This window comes from Sinocyclocheilus rhinocerous, unplaced genomic scaffold (genome assembly GCF_001515625.1).
Source record: "Sinocyclocheilus rhinocerous isolate Xijiao unplaced genomic scaffold, SAMN03320098_v1.1 scaffold308, whole genome shotgun sequence".
Taxonomy (NCBI): Eukaryota; Metazoa; Chordata; class Actinopteri; order Cypriniformes; family Cyprinidae; genus Sinocyclocheilus; species Sinocyclocheilus rhinocerous.
Genome location: NW_015664994.1, coordinates 1,264,824 through 1,288,185, shown reverse-complemented (window position 1 = coordinate 1,288,185; position 23,362 = coordinate 1,264,824). Strand labels below are relative to the sequence as shown.

General features: G+C 36.9%; 1 protein-coding gene across 1 annotated transcript in view; it reads right to left on the bottom strand.

Annotated features, from left to right (window-relative positions):
- The window catches only part of LOC107730649 (phospholipid-transporting ATPase IA-like), a 155,127-nt gene that overhangs the window by 68,136 nt on the left and 63,629 nt on the right, over window positions 1–23,362 (bottom strand). The window contains exons 10-18 of the mRNA XM_016541511.1: window positions 19,348–19,642; window positions 18,884–18,961; window positions 17,955–18,043; window positions 11,393–11,437; window positions 5,693–5,765; window positions 4,908–5,013; window positions 2,443–2,525; window positions 304–353; window positions 1–70 (exon numbers count right to left, since the gene is read on the bottom strand). Of these exons, the coding sequence (XP_016396997.1) occupies window positions 1–70; window positions 304–353; window positions 2,443–2,525; window positions 4,908–5,013; window positions 5,693–5,765; window positions 11,393–11,437; window positions 17,955–18,043; window positions 18,884–18,961; window positions 19,348–19,642 (889 nt within the window). The remainder of the gene's footprint in view (window positions 71–303; window positions 354–2,442; window positions 2,526–4,907; window positions 5,014–5,692; window positions 5,766–11,392; window positions 11,438–17,954; window positions 18,044–18,883; window positions 18,962–19,347; window positions 19,643–23,362) is intronic.

Genomic DNA, 23,362 nt, shown 5'->3' with positions numbered 1-23,362 from the left:
AGCTCCTTTGCAATAAAGGCGGATCTTTCCTGATGGAGTGCGCATGATGACTGACATCCTCTTCCTGGTGCTGTTGGGTGGGGGAAGGGGGAACATAGAATAACACCATCATCCAGCATCATTACTACCATAATCACTGACATCATCATCATCATCACCACCACTACGAGTAAACATGGTGCTGAAATACAGCAAAACCATCATGTTGTTTTCGTTTTCTCTCCAGCAAAACCAATGGGTACAGCTGAACAAATGACAATGAGAATGGAAATGAAAACATGAAATTGTGCTGCAATAATTTACCTTGTGAATTCCAAAACGTGCAGCAATTCATATTTCTCCTCCTCTCCACACTGTAAGAAAAAGATTTCACTATATTATAATAGATGTTTTACCATTGTATTTTCTTTATATTTATAGATAACTTACTTAAAGGAAACGTATATAAAAATTACATTTACAAAAAAATCCTATAATGAATACTAATAAATAATAAATACTTACAGAAACACAATTTATTTCTGATTGGCACTGATTTTGTTGCATCCCACATTTTTACAATAAAATGACTTGTCACTGAAATCTCGTCACGCTTGGTTACGACACGGTATTAACACAGAGTTTGAGATCTCTCTACCGTTCTCTTAGCTTATTTTGAAAGACTGAACTCATCTTGACACCAGGGAGCAGAAAATTAAAACTTTTAATTGTTTTTTTTTGGCCCCTGTGACTTTTAGAAGTAAGCAAGTATGATGGGGTGAATGGTGGGAGTTGTCTTGTAATGAAGGGCCAAAATTAGAGTGTGTTACAGGCCGGGGAGCACAAGACTCGCTCTCTTCCCCTGGCGCTGCCATCAGATTAACCAATTATAGCTGCAAAGTGTGACTCTTTGCTCCCAGGTCTAAGAAAACAGCAGTGCTTTCTGTCTCACTAATTACATTTTCTCTAATCTTCACTCAGCAAGTTTCTATTAAGAGCTCTGCACAGATATCTGCAGCACATCGCCGGATCTCTCACTATCCCCTCTAGTGCTGCAAAATTTCTCACTTTTTTGCTTTGCAACTATAGAAAGAGTGAGAAACAGAGGGGTGGGGGGTGGGGGGGAGTACTGCATGAAACCATCACGTTCCTCAGCTCTTCTCCATTGAGACATTGTGTAGGGTGTGAAAATCACATCCGATACTGTGAAACCCAGCCTGAAAAATCTATAGAGCATCTCTCCTAATTAAACTCTTCCTTAATTTCAAATCAACAGAAGCATTGATTTTTAACAAAAAGAACCTGAGGACAAGCTAAGTTTTAATGATATACTACAGCAGTTTCCTGCATAGTCCTAAATACATACTAAACAAAGCCATACGATTTTTGTATGATTGTAATAATTGTTTTTAAATTAAATGACCTTTTATTACATTAAAACTCTTTTGTGATAGCTTCAAGTTAAATAAATATCCAGTAAGTAGGTCAGCTGGTAATTCAGTAACCACTGAGATGGAATCAGCAATAAATTTGCAAGTATGATGTAAACTGCTATTATGAGCACTTTTGGGTATTTCAGTAAAGTAACTCATAATAATCATTTGTTTGTTAATTAGATTCAATCCAGTCTGCAAACTCACAACTTCAATCACTTCATTTTTAATCTAAAACAACATTTATTAATTTTGGTTAATGTTAATTTCTACATTTACTAATAGGCTACAGTTTAAAAAATGTAATTTATGCTTGTAATAGCAAACCTATTTTCAGCAGCTATTACTCTAATTAAGTTCTAATTCCTCTAATTACTCTAATCTAATTAATAAATTTTTTTTAGGATTCTTTAATAGAAAGTTAAAAAGAACAGAATTTATTTGAAGTATATTTTTTGTAGCAATGTAAAAGTCTTTACTGTCTCTTTTGATCAATTTAATGCATCCCTGCTGAATAAAAGTATTAATTTCTAAAAAAAAAAAAAAAAATTTGAGCGGTAATGCACATCTTTAACATTTCAAGTTGTATGAATTAGCAAATGCTGTATAAAATATTGTTCATGACATCTAATGCAATAACTAATTTTAACAAATTAAATTTTTATCGTAAATCATTACAAATTCATTAATGTATTTTTGCTGTGAAGATTCAGTAGCGTCACTGCCGAATAGCAGTGCAGAAAACACTCTATTAGTGAACGTCAAAGGGTTATTTGTTTCAGAAAGGAAGAATGTTCACAATTCATTGACTCGGTATATGAAATGAAGTTGCCACAGGTCCGTGATGGCTTCCTCTCTATCATACATTATAATAAGGGAATAATGGATCTGTTGAAGTGGGACTGCACCGTACAAATTGCCTGTAATAGTTCTCCAGAGTGTAAAGTGTGAGTGAGCTATGTAGCATGACAGCGGGTAAGTCATGTTCCCAGTGCAACTTATCATCTATTCCCAGGACGTCTGTACTTACCGATTCCACAATAACACAGTCTGGAGTTCTCCCAGTGAACACGAAGCCCAGGTTTTGTGCCGCCCGAACCAGAGCGCCTTCATCTGTGGAACAAGACAGCATGTGGTCGGGGCATGTGGCGGTTAAGTTGTATTGGATAAAAGCGTCTGGTATATGACCACTTGTTCACAACACTAAGTAGACAAACTGTTTGAGATGGCACTATTAAAACCTTTTGTCCTCCAATCTGTCTCTACAATAATCACTTATCACAGTACGATGCCCTAGCCTTCCATCTATCTCAAACACAGGTCTTGCTAATATTCAATGCACTGCTGCACTGACGTGAAATTAAAATGGGTCACATAAACCCATCTCGCTAAGCCTCAAAGCCAGGGATGACTTCTGACAAATGCTAAAAAGATAAATTATGCATAAACATGAAGTGTCAAATGCAAAGTAGCGAAGAGAGTGAACCAGCATTAATGAACTCATCCGTTTCTTCATCTGCATTATTTTACTTTCATGAATGTCTTACACAAACAAATAATACATGTGGTGAGGCAGTTTGATTAAATGCACTCAAACAGCTCCACGACACTGCTCTCAGTCTCAGCTCAACACTGATGTCTGCTAGAGATTCAGAACCATTATAAAGAGAAACAGGAAATTAAGAGCATGCTTTGGATTCCCTGTTCACTTCCTGTGACCTCTTTTCAACCTCAACCAGCTGCCTATCTTGTCTGAGAGCCTGTTTACCGAGTGTGTGGAATGCTAAAATTACTTCAATTACTTTTTGTGGACCCGTTTCCACATTTCTAGAACTACATTTATAGACTTAACTGATATATTTATAGCTTTATCTATTGAATACATTTACATTACATTTAGATTGTCATTTAGCAGATGCTTTTATCCAAAGCGACTTACAAATGAGGACAATGGAAGCAATCAAAATCAACAAGAGTTAGCTTAACGCAGTACACATAGCAAGTTTTTTTTTTTGTCTTTTTTTTTTTAAATAAATTATATAATAAATAAAAAGCAAACAGATAGAATAGAAAAAGAATAGAGCAAGCTTTTTTTTTTTTTTTTATAAAGAAAACACGCAGTTAGTAAATGAATAGAGTGCAATCTAAAAGGGGTAAGTTTTTTTTTTCTATACATGCACTACCATTCAAAAGTTTGGAATCGGCAAGATTTTTTTTAATGCTGTTGAAAGTTGAAAATCTCTTATGCATTATTTGATCCAAAATGCAGTAAAACAGTTGTAAACATTCTAATAAAATTTTTTTTTTCTATTTTAATATGTAATTTATTCCTGTGATTGCCATTTTGAGTAGTAGTAGTAGTCAAGAGGCATCATGCCCATTCAAAGTGAGGGGGCACGTCAGATTTTTGAGCCAAGTGGATTTTGAATGCAGCTTCCAAAAGACAAAAAATAGCCGATTAATATTTTCTATATTTAATACAATTACACCGGCGTGATTAGAACGTTCAGTACGTCATATCATCAGCTGCTAAATTCAAATCTGCGTTCGCTGCCTGGCGCTGAGCCAGATACAGACGCGTTTTTACAGCACTGCGCATTAACCAATCACACACGATGCCGTTGAGCTTATGAATGCAATGCCGACCAATCAGAGGTGCTCAGATGAGTCATCGCTAAAATGCCCGTGTTTTCTTCACTCGCTCGCTGACTGAATACCTGTTTCTGGCGAATTCTCTTGTCAGAAACAAAAAAAGTGAATCTGTTAATTAAGTAAACAGACAGGTTTTTATGCATAGTTAATACATTATTAAGTTACTTTGACCATCGCCCACTATAGATCAACATAATCTAGAAAGGTGAGAATCAAGATATTTCATGATATAGTTAATGTGCTTGGGGATGTTTCGAATAAAAAGGAAAAAATTAATAAAACCTAAGTGCTGTTGTGGCTGCTGTGTGTCACATGACGACCTCCCCCCCCAACTCGTGCCCCCTCAAAAATAATGAGTGCATGACGCCCCTGGTAGTAGTTATTTATTTTTACTGCTATGTCAGCATCTAAGGATTCAAGGCAAAAACTTGGGAGTTGGGATAATACAAGAGTTACATAAACACAAAATAAAAAACCAGCAAACAAAAAAAATACAGCAGTTAAAATTACACAAGATTTTTCTAAATTAACATCTGATAAACAAATCTAAAAACTTTTCTGGTAACATCTTACTAAACAAGTCCCTGAGTGAGCGTTTGCCATTTTGATGAATAAAAATAGAAAACTTTTGTAAAGTTACACATTTCTTTACTGTCCTTTTTTATCAATTTAATGCATCCAGGCTGAATAAAAGTAGTAATTTGATTAATAAAAGTAAAAAAAGTAGTAAAATCCTACTGACCCCAGACTGTTGAACGGTAGTGTATTAATAAGGGCTGTCAATTAACGTGAACCTGAGGTGAACATTTGTTGCTTCAGTGTGTGGGGAGCATTTTCACTGACCTGGGGAAGCAGCCTGGTAGGTGATTTTGTTGTCGATGTGTTCAGGGACAGCCGTGTGACAGATAGCCATCATGGTCATGAACTCCTGGATGACTGAAGCAGTGGGCTGAGTGGGAAAAAACAAAATCAAGACAAAGAATAAAAAAAGAAAAAGACACTCAAATTCGACTTAAATGTTTGCATGAACGTTTGTGCTATAGACATGAATGACACCTTAAATCATGCAATTTGTTGAGATGTCTGTGATTATTTTTCTAACTTGTAATTTTCACCCTGGCAGCCTAAAAGGAACAATCTCAGGCTTACACTGAAGAAAGAATCCAAGCTGTATCTAGGAACAAGAATATCAGAGACCGCACCTAAACTAAACCTGCATAGCAGCTTGTTAAAAACCATCTCCGAACTGCTTTGCTTTCGTAACCACCCACAATATCCAAGCATCATGTTCAGTTGTATTTCCTGCAGTCAATGTACATTAATATGATGTGTAATTATCAATATTAATATGATCATATAAATATCTTACACCTGCATACCTGCATATGGGGTCTTATTTTTATATTAAAAAAATAGGTAAAAGTCTCATGTCATTATAGAATAAGTTTTGTGACTGTACACTATTCATAAACAGCCAGGTGGAGCAGAACAGAGCTAATATGAGCCAGAAAAAAAAGCTGTGATGGAAGACAGGAGGTGTGAGCGTGTGGATATCAGGGCCTGTGTGTAAATTTCTGGCTGGCTGGGCATGCATGACTGAGCAGCTGTGATGCCATTACAGTACTTACATGATTACTTCGGAGGTTTTCCAGTAAGCTGGGGTCATTAAATCCAGCTTCCTCTGTAGACTGAGAGCTGTGACTGCATACAGAGAGAGAGATATGAAGACAGAGATAAATACACAAGCAGGTGCTCTCATTTATAAACAAAAGGGGACATTTTTGCTCTCTTTACTGAAAAACAACAATTCTCCATCTGTAATGAAACTTATCTGAAAAATAGTCTGTCTTGAATCGCTAAGCATCAGTTTTGTTTGTTTGTTAGTTCATGAAGTGCTATTTCCACATCTGAGCCCTAGGGGATCTGCAATGGCACTGTAGGGGGTCTGTCATTGTTTGATTTCAAATTACATTAATGAGTTAATGTTGACAAAAGCCACAATTAAGAAGTTGAAGTTTTTAATGCATGTACATTACATTTTAATTAACACAAGTATAGCAAATAATGATTATTTATGAACATTTGTTATGTATTTATAATTGAAATGCAATTTAAGCATTAAACTAGAGATGTTACATAACATTCATTAAAACAACATCTAAAAAGTGGCAAGGGCAGTTATTTTCATAATTAAGAAAACAAGGTGTTGCTATTAATCAAACCTAACACAAAGGAACCACAAGAGGTGATTTTAAATATTAACATTATGCAAAAGAGAAGAGAAGCTGGAGTGGTTCATGCATGTATTAAGTAAAATTAAAATGTAATGAACAAGTATGACCTGACTAAGCAAATAATGATTATTTATTAATAACAGATTTGCAATTTCAGCATCATAAACTAGAAATGTTACATAACTTTATATTTAAAAAATAATAATTATATTTATATTCAATAAAAAAAATGGCAAGGGCACTTCTTTTCATAATTAGGAGAATAATGTTTTGCTACTAATCAAACCTAATGCAAAGGAACCACAAAAAGGTGATTAAAAAGGTATCAGCAATATTAACATTATGCAAAAGAGCCCCTTCATCAGGGAAAGCTCATCATTGCAAAACATTAATATTAATTCCCTCACATGCCTTGCTCCTTACCTTTGACCCAAAGCACCAAAGCAAAGAATCCCACTTCAACAGTACTACCACATTATCAGACAATCTTGCATTTAAAAAAAATACAAAATTCTCCTCTTACTATTCATGAAGCATCGCTTTAGAGTAGATACAAACATCATGCGACCACCCATTGACACATTCACCAGTAGAGAGGTACACTGAATTTACACCTTGCAGACTACAGCATTTTTAGGAAGGATATTGATTAGCAGGTCTGTGATATACAGGCCATTCAACGGCTCAGTAGTGGACGAATCTGTGGTCGTATGCTGAACATGACATTTTTAAAGAACCAATTTACATAATATCTATAAGCGCTGTACCAGCCTGTGTGGAAAACACTTTATCAGAGCATCTCACTGCAGCAGCAATCTCAGAAATCAGCACCATAGAAATCTGACAATGAAAAGGTTAGGGCAGATTTTCAGCTTCTGGCAAGGGAGTCTGGGGGGAAAATTTCATGGTTTTGTCACAGCATTGTTCACCTCACCGTTGCATTCGAACAAACATGTTGCAGCTTATTTAAACGGTGGTTGGTGAGATTCATCTCTTAGACTGAGGATCTCATGTTGAGATAAGGACAAAATCACAGACGGGGGGAAAAGGAGGAGGAGGATGAAAATCAAATCCATCACACTAAGAGGATCGCATTATGAAACCGTACTGATACCAGCAAAATCCAATTTCCTGTCTCTCAGCACCTCACTACGTGTCGGGATACGTGCAGACATGCTCCTCTCACTCACACACACAAAGACACAGGTTTCTAAACATGTTCAAATGCACTGGTCAAACATTAATTTGAATGTGCAACAAGCAGAAAATGAAGCTTCCGAACATAAGAAAGCAGCACATCATGCAACATGAACACTCAGATCACTGCTGTCCTGCTGACAGAGCACTTGAAGCAAATGCTAGGTTGCGTATACGCACAGAAATATAATGATACAGCACATTTACCAATTATCATCAATAAATAAATAAATAATCTTTACAGCTTTTAATTTTAAATCTGTTGAACTTATGACGGGTAGTAACTTCCTAAAAAAGATGTCTGATCTGGCTATTTTCAGAACAATATACGAATTTTTTTTTTTTTTTTTTTAGTTAAATTATTTTATTCAACAAGGATGCATTGAACTGATCAAAAGTGACAGTAAAGACATTAGTAATGTTCCAAATTATTTCTATTTCAAATTAAAGGGGTCATATGATGTTGCTAAAAAGAACATTATTTTGTGTATTTGGTGTAATGAAATGTGTTTATGTGGTTTAAGGTTAAAAAAAAACATCGACATGGCGGCAGCGGCAACAACAATACTACAGTGAGAATAAAAGATTCTAAAAGAAGAAAATTCTTTCTTTGCGTGAACATTTGGGCAGCGTTATGCAAATCTTCCCACATTGTGACGTAGACATGTGGGGGCGTGTTAGAACGAGCTGTTTTAGGTAGGTGTGGTTGACAGTTTTGCCATCACAGGAAAAAGCTGAATTTTAAAATATATTAAAAAAGAAAACCGTTATTTTAAATTGTAATAATAATTCACAATGTTTTTTATTGTGTTTTGATCAAATAAATGCAGCCTTGACGAGCATAAGTGATTTCTTACTGACCTCGAACTTTTGAACGATAGTGAACATGAATGAACTGCAATAATAATTAGTAACTAATTGCAATTTTTATCATCTTTACTCATTTTTTGATCTGATTGCCAACAGGTAAGTCTTTTAAAACAAAATTACCATATCATTATTGGGAGAAAAACAAAAGTATTTCCAAGATACCTCTGGCTGAATTAAACATGTAACTAATAAGTAATGAGGTTGTTAACGCTGCATAATGCGTATTGCTTCACATGCTATTTATAGAAACAGTAAGCAGTATTCCGTGTATACTGCACAGTAAGCAGCACGCTTGTATTCCATTCTGAACACAGCCTGTTATTGGTGATCCAAAGCCCAGCGGGGCAATCGTCTCCATGGAAACAGAATGCGGCACTGTAGTTATCAGACCTTGATGGCCCGATTTCGCTCATTCATTCATATCCCTCCTGCAATCTACTGCAGTATTGAACTATAATGGATTATAACAGATAAACACGTTATTTCTCTCTCTATCACGCACACCACATTGGCCATTGCAGCATGTCCTATTACAGCCCCACTGAGAGGTAAGCAGTTCGCCATTGTTTAAATGTGTGCGTGTTTATGAGAGGGATTAAACAGAGTAAACAGCAGAGGCGCAGAAGGCATATGTCAGTGTGTTTCTTACACAACACCCACAAGAGACATGCACACCCGTTTCCATTGTTCCCCTGCACATGACTCCACCGCTCAAATGAAGTTACAATCCTGTCCTGAGGACTCGATGCTCACAGCTCAGACAAAGACATCAACTGCATATATTTTTCAGTGCATAAGTTAATGATGACATTTTCAAAAAGCTTTTATCTTGAAATAACATATTATTTTCACATCATATTTTGCCATAAGAGGCAAACCAGTCCTTCCAGCAGTCATTATGTATGCTTTTATTCTTGCTTGACACATGCCACTTCTGCTTACACTCAAAAAAAAATGTTTCAATTAAAACTGCATAGCGTACAATTCATTTAAATTTGCAAAACCGAAGTTTACTTGATCCATTTGCATTGAGACTGCATTTCCCCCCCACATAATTTCTTGCAGTTAACATAGCATTCATGCACTGCTCACTAATAGTCAAAGGGATGGTTTACACAAAAATAAAAAATTTCACCTTCAAATCGTTCCAAACTTGTATGACTTCTGCAAACACAAAAGATGATATTTTGCAAAAATGTGTGAAGTGTTTTTTTTTTTTTGTCAAGTGTCCATACAATGACAGTCAATGGGGTCCACAAGTCATACAGGTTTGGAAAGACAAAGGTGAAAATGTTCATTTTGGGTGAACTGTCTTTGACTGAAAGAGATTATTTTGGGTAACTTTCACATGTATAATTTTATTGAGTTTTACTCAATTTTAAGATACCACTGTAGAAAGTTAGAAAGTTAAAATTCACAATGTAATCTAATTTTACAAAAACACATTTCCAATTTGTGGAACCACTATCCTGAATTAGGTTATATTTTGAGCGTAATAAAATCACTACGTGGCCTTAATAAATAAGCCTGACAGACTTATTAAAGATGGATTTTACTATCAATATCAGATGGGCTTACTAAACATATTAGAGGTATGAAGATAATCGATCTAATGGACACCACTGAGACCACAGGAATCCCTGCTCCTCTAGAGAGCCCCTCTTCACAAATGTGCTCATGGGGTCCATGTGGAAGATTGATTTCATTAATAATGAGCTCCTTTGGTAATAATGTAATTTTAGAAGTAGAATATAACGCAAATCATCGTTTTCTGAGCATAAAGCAGCAAGAAAATGAGAAACAGTCCATTGCTAAACAGGTCGCTGCTGGTAAAACAACAACGATGCAATAAAAAATTCATAATTCACATATTTTACGTACATATTCAACAGATCTCACAAGAACAGGACAAATTTAACCTCAAAATCAACAAAGGAAAAAAAAGGAAATATATTCAGCATAAAGAAAATTAAGCCTATTTTAGGATTTTTTTTTTTTTCCAACTGACACTACTCATTACTACATTACTGCAATAATTTTATAATATTACAGTAAAACAGTACTGTAGTACAATGAATTTTAATTAGCATGTATAATAAATATTACAATGTACAGTATTAATGCCAAAATGTAAATACATATTTAGCATTGCAGTAAATGAGAATTTGTGTTTTTGTCTCTGTGTCTCAGTGTCTATGATTAATATAATTTCTTATTTCTTCTTATTTAGGGTGAAATTTGATCCAGACAGATTCACCCAGATAAAGTGATACTACTGGATATCAGTAAGAGTCTCTACTTCTCATTTGCTCTGGGGAGAACATCTCCGCTGCTCTGAGAAACATTTCAGTAATATCCAAGTGGGAAGTAAAATTTGTATAAAAAGTTGTGTTGTCTAAAATTAATGTGTCTTGAGTTTGGCTGTTCTAGTTACAAATTGTAAAGTGTGTCATGACATGGCATAGATGGTGCTGTAACCTAATGGTTCAGGATCTGGGCTGCTCACAAGTTATAAATTCAATCCCATTCAAAACTGACTCATGAGTTGGAGACTGATCACCTTGAATCATCACAGTGTCCTTTAATTAGACCTTTATCTACAGGTTACACAGGGGGACTTGCCCAGCAAATAATAGTAGACAGAAATCAGAAAAAGTTTGCTATATTACATAAAAATTACTTTAAATGTACAGTAAACAAGTTGGTGCTGAGAAATCAAAGAGAATCTGGCCTCACTCCATAACAGTAAATACCTGATGCTGTTTTTACCATACAGTACAGCCCAAAACAACAGAGATTAATCAGATTTAATCAAACAAGCACAGCACAGAAGACAACAGCTCATCACTAATTCACATTCAACATTCATCTGCCTTCACACCAGTTTAGGGTCACACCGTGCTGACAAAGTCTACTAAACACAACCACATCACAAGAAAAGGGCTCAAACCACATTTCTCACAAGGCATAATGGCAAGAACACATCACAGAAGCATAAAACAAATAGCCAATGGTGTTGGTCCTTACCAGTCCTCCTCCGCAAAACTACCATCCTCAACTTCAGCTGCATGACTGTTGGGTGGAGTGAAGAGAGTTACAGACAGAACAGAACAGAAATGACCATGTTTACCCTGCATTTCTGCCAGTGCAGATGGATCTCAAAAAATCCTAATTATATTTTCCAAAAATTCTGCAGAGGCAAACATGTTAAGCACAGTTAGACCAAAGAAAAAAAAAGAAGGGGCCTTTTGAGTGATGTAAGAGTGTTGATCCAAAATAAGTAATTAAAAATAAACACTGTAAGGCAAAACTCTTATGTGAATATTTATCCATAGCAATCATCCAACAATGTAGCAGATTTAATACAACAAATCTCCCACATGAACTTGAAGTGTAACGGAGTATGACTAGCCAATTAACAGCATTTACAGCAAAAAAGCAAGTTCAGATAAATAATCAGGTGAAAGCTGGAATAGCTACATTATCTTCTAGCCAATATAAAGACTAGCGAGACAAGCCAGTGCTAGTAAAGGGGAAGAGGATGAACTGCTGGCTGCTAAACTGTGTCTGCAGAGATATGGAGACACAGCCACTGCTGCCGGCTGGACAGCAGCAAATTATTCTCGCGTCTCTGCTCCGATCAACAGATTTGGGCGTTGAGGGCTTTATTAATTGTAATACGAGTGGACAGTGGCCTGATCGAGTGTTTAAGGACCAGACACCAGTGAGGGAAGGAGTTAGACAAAATAAGCAATGTGTGTACTATGACACTAAGGGACCATAGCAGCACGCTAGGAAAATAAAAGAGCAGTAAATGAAGTTGAGTGTATTGTACAAATCATTCTGAAAAAGCAATGTGCACGTGAAAATAACAAATGAGTGCCATGTGTCTAATGGTATTATTTGTGCCAACCACAGTATCATGGTTTGTGAACATGTGCCATGAAAAGTTATTCTTTGAATTCCCCTTTGCATGAAGTACCATGAAAATACCATGGTACATGAATGTGGAAATCATCAAAAAAGCATTAGCATTGACCCTATTGCTTCATGCTTCATGTGGCATATTTCAAACCTAAATTATGACTCGAGAAAAACTATAAAAACAAAAGGCAGGTTGACTGGCCATGCACATATCTGACTCTGTACCATCAGCCTCAGGGGGAAGAGAATTGTTTAGCACGCTGAAACAGAAGACCTGCATTATAGATAGCAGGGGGGAACAGTGCATTTACGCTAATATAGGCCAACACAAGTCCTGCAGGTATTAGACTCAACGACTTCTTCACCATCCAAACAAAAGAGATTTCTGCAGACGGGTGGTACTTGGACTTTTAAAACAAACATGCTTTAAAACCGACAAATGCTAGCTGTGTCAGGCCATTTGGGTTGTTACTGAGAAAAAGAGCTTTGAGTAGAGAAAAAAAAAAGAAGATAGATGCAGTAGGCTTCCTGAGAGACTTGCATGAAAGGATCCTGCAGAACCGCACTACCTCAGCTCACTTCAAAGAGACACTCTCAAAAGTACTTGTTAAAAAGTAGGTGCAGCCTAGTTGGTAAAGATCACGGCTGTTCATGTTGTAGATTCAAACATGTTGCAGAGTTGGTATCAAGATCAGACCCAAAATAGACCTCTTGAAGCCTAGATCCAGCTCCTTGAGTAAAAAAAAAAACAAACAAAAAAAACACACGGTATTGACCTGAAATAATAGTTGGAATCAAGATCAAATCCCCCATCCTTCTCAATAATCATTGTATTACACTGCATATTTTTTGCCTCCCACAAGCTATCAGAATTTTACCTTACATTTTAGCCATATAAATATCAGCAACTGCACCAAATTGCATATTTTTTGCTCCGTTTCATAGATCTGAATAAAACTGTTAAAAGTTTTTTTTATGACTATGACCTCCATACTCTCTTATATCATACTGTATAGCCATAAAAGCCGGTTGAATCAAATATGACAACAAAAAACATTTAAAAAAAAAAAATTTTTTTTAAAGATTTCTTTTTAAATTTTCTAAATGCTCAAACTGTTCATTTAAAAAATTGATTTTTTTTACAGGGTTAATAAGTGAAATAATTAAAAAGCTGAAAATATTGCAGCATTTCAAAATACTTTCTTCATTTAAAAAGTATTGAGGCACAGACCGGGCACATTAAAAATCTGAGATCAAGACTCCAGCTCTGGTTTAAACCACAATTTGCTTCATAAAAACGTGTGTACTTTATTTTGTAAGTCATTTTTTGGAAAAGTGTTTGCTAAATGATTATCTGGAAATTCAGTAGTATCATCTTATGAAATAGTCTTACGAAATACACATAACAGCTAATTCACAGGAATTCTGACAATATGAAATCAGTGGAATCACCTAACCTAAATAGGTAATGTTTATCACATTCATTAGTTACTGTACCATGTGCACAGATGAGACCACGTCTAATCCATGAGACATTTGGGGGTGGGGTGAGTACAGCTGGACATTTACACACAACAATTGACAAACAAGCCACAAAAGTAGCGTAAAAAGCACTTATGCTGCACCACATAATCATCTTGTTTGTCAATCACCCAATGCTTCTGCCTGAGACTGCACTCTATGTTGAGTATTATGCCAAGCTAGATCCAGGCTACATACGTCAATGTGTTTTTAGCAGGTTGCAAAAGAGATGGGGCCAGTTGAGACCCTGAAGTAGGCCTATAAATAAGCGGAGGAAAAGATGAAGATTTGGCAAAGAAAAGGACGTGCAAATTACCATCCATAAAAAACTGCTCAGCTTCACAAGCCAAACACAGCCATTACAGTCCAAAATTTGTAATACCAAAAGCAAAAGAAATAAGGAAAAAATATATCAGATACAATAATTCCTCTAGTGCTGATGGCTGAAGAGCACTTTGGCCATCATGTCTCCATGAAAGCTCATCAAATTAATTAACATCTTCACCCAAAGGGAATTCTTCATTAACTACTGTTCTATTTAATTAGCTGTGCAACATAACATAAGTGGAAGAGACGAGAGACGGCAGGGGGGGGGGTCAAGGAAAAACAAAACACATCACACCCTTTTATGAGTATGTCAAATCGTTGTTTTACACGAGACATATGACTATAAATGTCTGAAATAAGACTATGAGGATGGAAAACAGTCCAATGCTTTGACAGAGACACCTGCAGGTGCAAAAAGCATTCAAGCCTATTGTACAGCGTTGTTATTGTTAATTTAAACTAAAACCATTCAAATCTTTTTGCTAACTGAAACAAAAGTGGAAAAAATAAAACAAATATTAGAAATGTTTCCTTAGCACTTAACTGAAATAAAATAAGATTAGGTAGATTAGGATTAAGACATGTGGAAATAAAATCGAAGAAATTCAAGAAATAGGCCCTTTTCACATGACGTCACGCAACTTCCGTTCTGACGTGAAGCAGGGTAATTCTTACTTCCGCCAGCATAGTAAGCGCTATCGCTACCAGCATGGAGTTCACCCAAACGCTTGTACAACTGCCACAAATACGATTAGAGGATGACTGCTGCTGTCTATTCTCGTCCTCAGTCAGGGAGAGGCGTCTGGCATCTCAACCGAACTTACCGAATACCGATCGGTGAGATTTGCCGCTTGAAGTCGAGGGAGGAGTTGAAAACGGAGCACTGCAGTCACTGATTCCCGCGACTCTCGCGCACTGTTTGCTGTCTTTATTGCAGTTAGATGAAGTTGGTTAGATATATTTCTCATCACGTTGTTTGTCTTTTTATTGGGCAACTATAGGGGGAATTTAATTTACACAGTGTACTCACAAATTATCCAAGGAATGACATCAACCGAAATAAGTGAAAATGTTTCAAGTATGTATTTCGTGTGAATACATAATCGTTGTCATACAAATCTGAAAGCAAGCAGTTGCGGCAAGCAAACCACACTTAACTCTTAAATAACGCCTTTCATATTACAAGTTTTTCCTACATTTTCCCGAGAAGTCTCCGGTGTAAAGGTATAACGGAAGCACAGATACACTGCTTTACGAGAAGGCGTAAGTTAGCTGACGTCACTGTGAAAAGGGCCTATTCAACTCCGAAGTAACACAAAAGACTAGGTCTAGTGGAAAGACGTCAGCTTGTCTCAGCATTAACACCAGAACTCCAGCATGCTACACTAGCAGCGTGTTGTTTTTTCCAGTCCAACAAACATGTCAAGTCAAAAATCTAGGCTATATTTCACATCAAACTCTTCCTTTGGGCTTGCACCAAGTTTCCCCACTCACTGTAAGAAAAGATGTCACGCTTCAAAAACATCAATGCCTTGGTGCAGTGCTATACTCGCTCCGACGCCCAGCAAGAGGAGAGGAGGGATGCATCATCAAACAGGACAAAGTTTATTTGAAGCTGATAAAAGATGGCATACATATTCATGAGGTGGAGGACAAGGACTTGCTTCTGAAATACAGGCCAGTTTGCAAGCGTCAAAGAGCCGTGAACATACTTGTGAGAGATTAAACAGATACCGCGCTGACTACACCAAATGATAAGCAGAGGGATTCCTCCTCTGCATAGACAGAAAAAAATGTCTTCAGGAAGGATGGAATGGCATCAGAAACAAAACCACCCCAATTGCTATTCAAAACTAGCCCAATTATGCTTTTTGTGCGGAAACACTAGCTCGTCTTGTATTTTACTCCTTACCAAAGGTCAAGTTTGGCTTGACTAACCTGTGAACGCACACCGCAAAAGACATATGACAAATAGAGGAAATAAACATCAGAGACTGATCTCTTCGCTCAATATAAAGAATATAAACATCAAAACTCTATGCACTTCAGCTGGATACTTCAGGGTTGCATGCTCAAACTCTAATGTGACCTGAGGCAGGTGTAATACAGCATTCAATAAAGAACCCCCCCACTAAAACTACTAATTAAACTTTAATGCTATTCTTTTGCTGTCTTGGAAGTACTAGCATTGGAAATGCAAATCTAGTTCTACATAACGACTTTAATATTTCCAGTGAGTGTCTTTTCCTTTAAAGGGGTCATATGATGCTTTTTTAAAGATCATTATTTTGTGTATTTGGTGTAACAGAATATGTTGACATGCTTTAATGTTCAAAAAACACATTATTTTTCAAATACTGTACATTATTGTAGGTCCTCTATGCCCCGCCTCTCTCAAACGCTTCGTTTTCTACAAAGTCCCTCCTTCCGACAAGCGCAGTCTGCTCTGATTGGCCAACTGACCCAGTGCATTGTGATTGGCCAAACACCAGAAGCACAAAGCTCCGCATTTGATCAGTCAATAGCAAATACTTAAACTAATAACAAAACAGTAGCTGATGCAGAAGCGCCAGATTGTCATAGCAAAGTCAGAATTACCTCTCCTCCTAGGTTCACGAAACGGTTGTCCATAAAATGCATTGCTGTTCTGTTGTAAGTAATCTTAAAGATTCCTAAATGCATCTACTTTTGGAAGGCCAAATAAAGTGCTTTTGCTTTCGCCTAGAAACACACAGCGTCTCCCTGACATGGCTGCTTCAACACTAACTGTGGTTACTGAAACCACGCCTTCTTTCTTTGCGTGCACATTTGGGCCGCATTATGCAAATATTTCCACATAGTGAGGTAGATATGTGGGGGCGTGTTAGAACGAGCCGTTTTAGGGGGGCGTGGCAGAGTCTTAACTTTAATAAAGAATATCTCTTTGGTTTTGAGACTTTAGTCTTTGCAACTTCAGGGATCTTATCTATGCACAATCAGCTTGTAACACTCCAAAGAGAAAGGAAAACTTGAAATCGCATCATATGACCCCTTTAAGCGTCACAGAAGAAGTGTCTCTTGAACCTCCTCATCTCAGAAGAGTTTTAATTAAGATAATAGGATTAATGTTGCTCCTAATGCTGGAGTGCAGATCATTTAGATCCAGCTCTGATATTGCCACCATGTGCTTTATTCTCTGAATGCAGAACATAAAGAGATACCATTAAACATGAATGTGAACATAAGGCTGTATTTTGTGATGGTTGGTGTGTCTGTGATAAGATCTGAAGTCCTTGTGCATGTAAACATCCAATAAGCTCAGCGCCGTGGCCTCATCCAAAGCGCCTCATCTTTCGTAAACTGCTTACCATAAATATCACACTGTTGTCATAAAATCTATCCGGTGAGAAGGGTAAAATACAGAAAACATGGTTTCATCTACCACATGCTGAGCACACTGATGAACATTTATTCAAAAATACACTCGCAAAGTGTCAGCTGCAGCACAGTGGAAATCTCACCTTTCATAACACTTTAGGCTTATGAATACAACGGTGTCTAATAAAATGTTCTATCTAGTTTTAGAACACACATTTATATATTCATGCTCCATAAAAATCCCAAGTTAGACAAATAGGCAACCAGAAATGCAGTGTTCCTAAGCATGTAAAAAAAAGAGGAAGAAAATCTGTGAGTCCCCTTCTCTGATATTTTTAGAATCGCTCTGGCTGTGCAGGGAAGCATCGAGGCAGCTGCTAACATGGGAGCTGAGGACAAGACAGCTAGAGCCAGATATACACTCTACTGATTATGAAAGCAGTGAGAAACAGAGCCTTACCCGTAGGCCACGCCTGCAATTGTGCACTTCTTAAACTGCATGACATTGCAGGTCAGGGTGCCTGTCTTGTCTGAAAAGATGTACTTCACCTGGATTAAGGAAAGAGAGAGCAATAAACTAGAGTAATTAGGTAGTTACACTTAAAAGCAAATATTCTCAACCCATTTTACTTCCGTAATGCAACTTATTCTGCGTGAAACAATATTCTACACAAAAAGGGAAGGACTTGATTTAATGCATCAGGAATAAACTAGATTGTGAACAGTGGGTCTTTATTATATTAACTGGCATTAGGCTGTATTCCACATTTTGAGATCTGCTACAGATTACATTTAACAGTTTTATTAAATAGTGTTTTCAAAGATGAACTTAAAATGAGCATTACATAATAGCAAAGTTGATCTACAAGATAAAAACAGGGGAACTGAAGAGGAACAATTAAATATCCAATATTGGCAAACAATACCGATAAATTAAACCATTTTAATAATGGTCAATAATCAATATGGAATCAATACAATATGGTTCAAACGTTTGTGGTCAATAAGACTATCTTTTTGAAAGAAGTCTCTTATGCTCACCAAGACCGTATTTATTTGATGAAAAACACAAAAACAGTAATACTGTGAAATATTACAACATAAAAAAAACTGTTTTGTATTTTAATACAATTTTAAATATAATTTTTAAAGCAGCAATTTCTCCAGGCTTTAGTCTCACATGATCCTTCAGAAATCATTCTAATATGCTGATTCGGTGCTCAAGAAACATTGCTGATTAACCGTATTAATGTCAGCTGAACAGTAGTATATATTATGCATAATTGCATGAAATTTGATTTTACAAATATAAATCAAATGTAATTGTTTTTATTCGTTTCATTTTTCATTTTCTTTTTGTTTATTTCTGGATGTGAGGGTAAGCAGTACCTGTCCCAACTCCTCATTCAGGTTTGATGTCCGGGCCATAGCTGGTGTGTTGGTGGCTTCATACAGCATGTCAGTGTCCTAAAATACAGCACGTCACCAAGCAGAATCAATAATCACAACCATTTTCTATTAATACCTTGCCATCTGGACTAAAACATAAATGTACCACTTTAAACAACTGTTTTCATACTCTGTCGATCAAAATAAGAGGAATGAAACTTTTGCTCAAAGGTCTTGCCATTCGATGGGAATTCACAAATCTCCACTGCATCTAAAAGCGGTGTCCGTTTGCTGTAAGCGCCCTGCCCAAATCCATTTTTGGCATCTTCAAATGGGTTATTTTGATAAAGCTCCACTTTCGTTTGGGCTGTGAAGTTTTCTGGGATTGGCCCTGGAGGTTTAGGCAGTCTGCATTGCAGAATCATCACACATACAGAGCTCTCGGAGCTCAGCCTCACACTCACCCAATTGATGAAGAAAGCCTGGACGAACTTGATGACCTCTAGAGTCACCAGAAGACTGATGGGAATCAGGTTGTTGAAGAGGATTATGAACGTGAGGAAGTTCAGGCCAAAGTTGGCTGCTCCACCATCTGGAAAAAGAAGAGCGAGGGGAGGAAGAGGAGAGAGAGGTAGTAAGGTGACAGACAGTTTTCTGAGCTGTGAAAGGCATGATGGGATGGGGTGGACTGGGGAAAAATGATGGAAGGACAACAATGCCACAAGCTCATCTGGTCTAATTTGCAACGTTTCCACAATGCTCCACTAGTGTTGTGTGAGCGTTGTGCAAACACTATACTCTAAAGTTATACAGTACAACTCTTCCACGCAATCTCTCCAGTAAGCCTCTAACCTACAAATGTACATTCAATTTTCAAATTAGGTCTCCATTAATTAGTAGCTAAACTGAGACTCGATTATTTGACACTATAGCGGCAGCCTTGGCAATATGGGTAAGATTCAAAGCAACACATTATCCCACAATGCACTGGGGGTGGGTGATCATGATTTCCAATCTTAATCAAAAACCAAATTTAACAAAGAGAGCAGCACAAAAAGAAAGAAAAGTGTAATCAATAAAAACAAGACCACAGACACAAGACAGTACACACAGTGTTAAAGTCAACATAAAACAACATTCACAACCCATTTTACTTTGTGACATATGTTTAAAAGGATATTCAAAGAGAGAAATACATTAAATTACTCTAACTATTAGCAAGATCTAACAGAACAACATTACATACAACAGTAGCCTTAAAAATAAAATTTTAATTCGGGTAAATATGGGAGTCACTGAATTGCATTTTACCCATAGAATACAATTTTTGGCTATTGGTTAACATTAAACACTGATGAAACATTCATAGTGAGACCAATAAATTTTTTTAATTAAGTAAATGGGTTCTTTTTGACTTCATGTTGACTTTAAGCATGAATAAAAAGCTTTACCTGGGGGGTCCACAGAATGCAATAATTCTCTTTCTGAGCAGTTAGGAGAGGGAGCGATTTTCTCATAAAGAGTCTTAGAACTAGAGAGGCTGGGCAATCATACAACTGCTTTTGGAACTGACTCACGGAGAGAGGAAGAGGATTTGGCTAGTGGTGGGAAGGAAGACAATCAGTTTGGATGTTTCAATGGCTACGTTTACATGCAACCAAATAATCCATTTGTAATCGGATTGACGGCTCAATCGGACTGAAAAACCTTCATGTAAACACCTTAATCGATCCGATTGAGCTCGATCGGAATGACATTTCGATCGGATTGAAGGGGGTGGTTTATTCCTTTTCTAATACTATTGAGAGTGCATGTAAGCACTCGATCGGATTGAACCCCGAAACTTAAAGAACTGCGCATGTGCAATGACGCAGAAATAACGTAATGACGTATGATGAGCGGAACGAGCGGTTCTTCCTTTTGAATAAAGTGTTGTATAAATGCGTGTCCTGTCATTATAAAACTCTCCTTTCACTCAGCAACTGTGAAGTGGAGCAGGACAACCTCCCACCAGTCCTTGTTTTGGATTCTCATCAGGCAACCAGTTTTGGGCGCGGGGAGGGGCATTTGTACTGCGTGATAAATATGAGCAGCAGTTTATATGTATATTTATCCATAAATTAATAAATATTCATTCTGCTGTTAAAAACAAATAAACAAACCGTGTAGGAGAGTGGTTATGTGCTAACAGTGAGAAACTCTACATTTGTGCAGTGTGCGCATGTAAAAAAAAAATCTTTCCGATTTGAAGCTTTGTACATATAAACACGCACATCAACCCGATCACTTTTTTTAGCGTTCATGTAAACACTACATTCAGATTCATCAATCGGAATGAATTCAGTCCAATTGAACCAAAAATGTGCATGTAAACGTACCCATTGTATTTAACCTTGTTGTTTCCTTGTATGGTAAATTATTTTCTGTGGTAATTGACAGCATGCGAGTGAGCCAGATTATTCCTTTAATAATATTACTGAAATTTGTTATAAATTGTTATTGGAATATCCAGAGTTAGTACAGATACATAATTCTCCCAAGCTAGGAATCTTATTAATCCATTTCTTCTGCCTGACCACAGAATGTTTTGAAATGATTGTTGTCTGGCTATATTAATTATATTGATTTGTGTTGTTTACTTACAGTTGCGGAGCTCCTTTAAGCAGGCCTTCAGCAAGAAAAAGACTAACAAGCCCCAATCATCTCATGATGAGATTGAAGAGATGACTGACTCCTCCCTCCCTTCTTCACCCAAACTACAACACACCAACAGACAGACCAGCCCCACCCAACCACTGCGCTCATCACCTTCCACCACAGAGTGAGTACAGACACACATATATACAGTATTTGACACCTCTATGAAATGAGGGACATGCATAAACATTTGCATATTAGTTATCTTTTTTATATATACTTTGGTTTTATTTCAATCACAAACCTCACTTGCACATAAAGAACCACAACACATCCAATAAAGAAATCATTTTTTTTTTCATCAGTAACTTCCACTTACTGTATTGTATAGTGATTCTATTGCATGTTTTGTTGAGATTCTTTTTTTGCTTGCTTTCATTTTTTGATAATCATCTTTATATTTCATCCTTTCCCTTAATCATATCTGTATTCTGTCCCTGTTCCTCAATGTCATGTGTCTTTAGAAAGTGTTTTTGCGATAGCAAGTCCTCCCCCATTTGGATGCCAAAGAAAAAGTCAAACGGTCATGTGGTCTACAAGCACAGATCTCGGTAACAGGCACAGTGTGGCATGCTGGGAAGGGTTGAGAGTGTGCAGTGACTAAAATCACCAAAGCTAGTTAACAAAAGATATCCCTTCCCCTATATTTCAGTCACATTTCACATGAGCGTTTTATGACGCAAACTTAAATTGTAATGGGAGATGTACTAATTTAAAAATGTAAACTTTTATTAGAAACATTTTTGTAAAAACTAAATAAATATAGTCAAATAGTCAAACTCATGTGTAATAGTAATAAAATCGGAGATTGCCTGAGTTTGAAAAGTTACTACTGTACATTAAAATTGTATTTAATACATGTTGCTTTAGCTAATAATTTGCCTGTGCTTAATACTGGACAACATGAACGATTTCCACTTCCTGTTTGTGTTGGTAATGTGCATAATCTCTAAAGCTGCATTCTATTTAACTCAAAATGTTGGAATTTCTTACTTGGAAAAGCCATACTAAAAGTCTGGATTCCAAACATGCGGAAATTCACAACTCTGTTTCCAAAGTATGGAGATGTATGATGTCAGTTGAACATGGTGGCACCCAAAGAAAATTACACAGTTAATGCTAAACATTTACTTTTTTTGCTCATCTTTCAAACATCGAACAATGTTTCAGAGATATCAAGAACTATGTCCAACTTTGAATGGAATGCTGCAAACACCCCTCACAAATATAAAACACAAAGCCCAAAGTGTGAATATGTGTGCATCAAAAGTGTTTGTGTACATAAATATTCTGACCAGGTTTAATACTCCAGGAGTTTGTTGTGCATTAAACCCGCCTGTGTTTTGTAGCTCTCTTGGATCTGTAACAGTGTTGTGACTCCCTCCTCCCTGTGCGGTGTGTGTTTGTGCAGACTGTGTGAATGTACAGAGGCTGAGGCAGAGATTATCCTCCAGCTGAAGAACGAGCTGAGAGAGAAGGAGCTGAAGCTGACTGATATCAGACTGGAGGCGCTAAGCTCCGCCCACCACCTTGACCAGATACGAGAAGCCATGAACCGCATGCAGGTACGCACACACACACACACACACACACACACACCCGCATATACATGCCGTCTCACTCCAGAGCTCTGCAACATTATAACGATGCATTGTGAATTCTTATACAGTGTTTTTGTGCAATGCAGTGATCTATGGAAATCTGGGTAACATTTTGTAAAGTTTTTTTTTTAAAGTCTCTCATGATTATCAAGGATTTATTTGTTTAAATAAAAAATAAAAC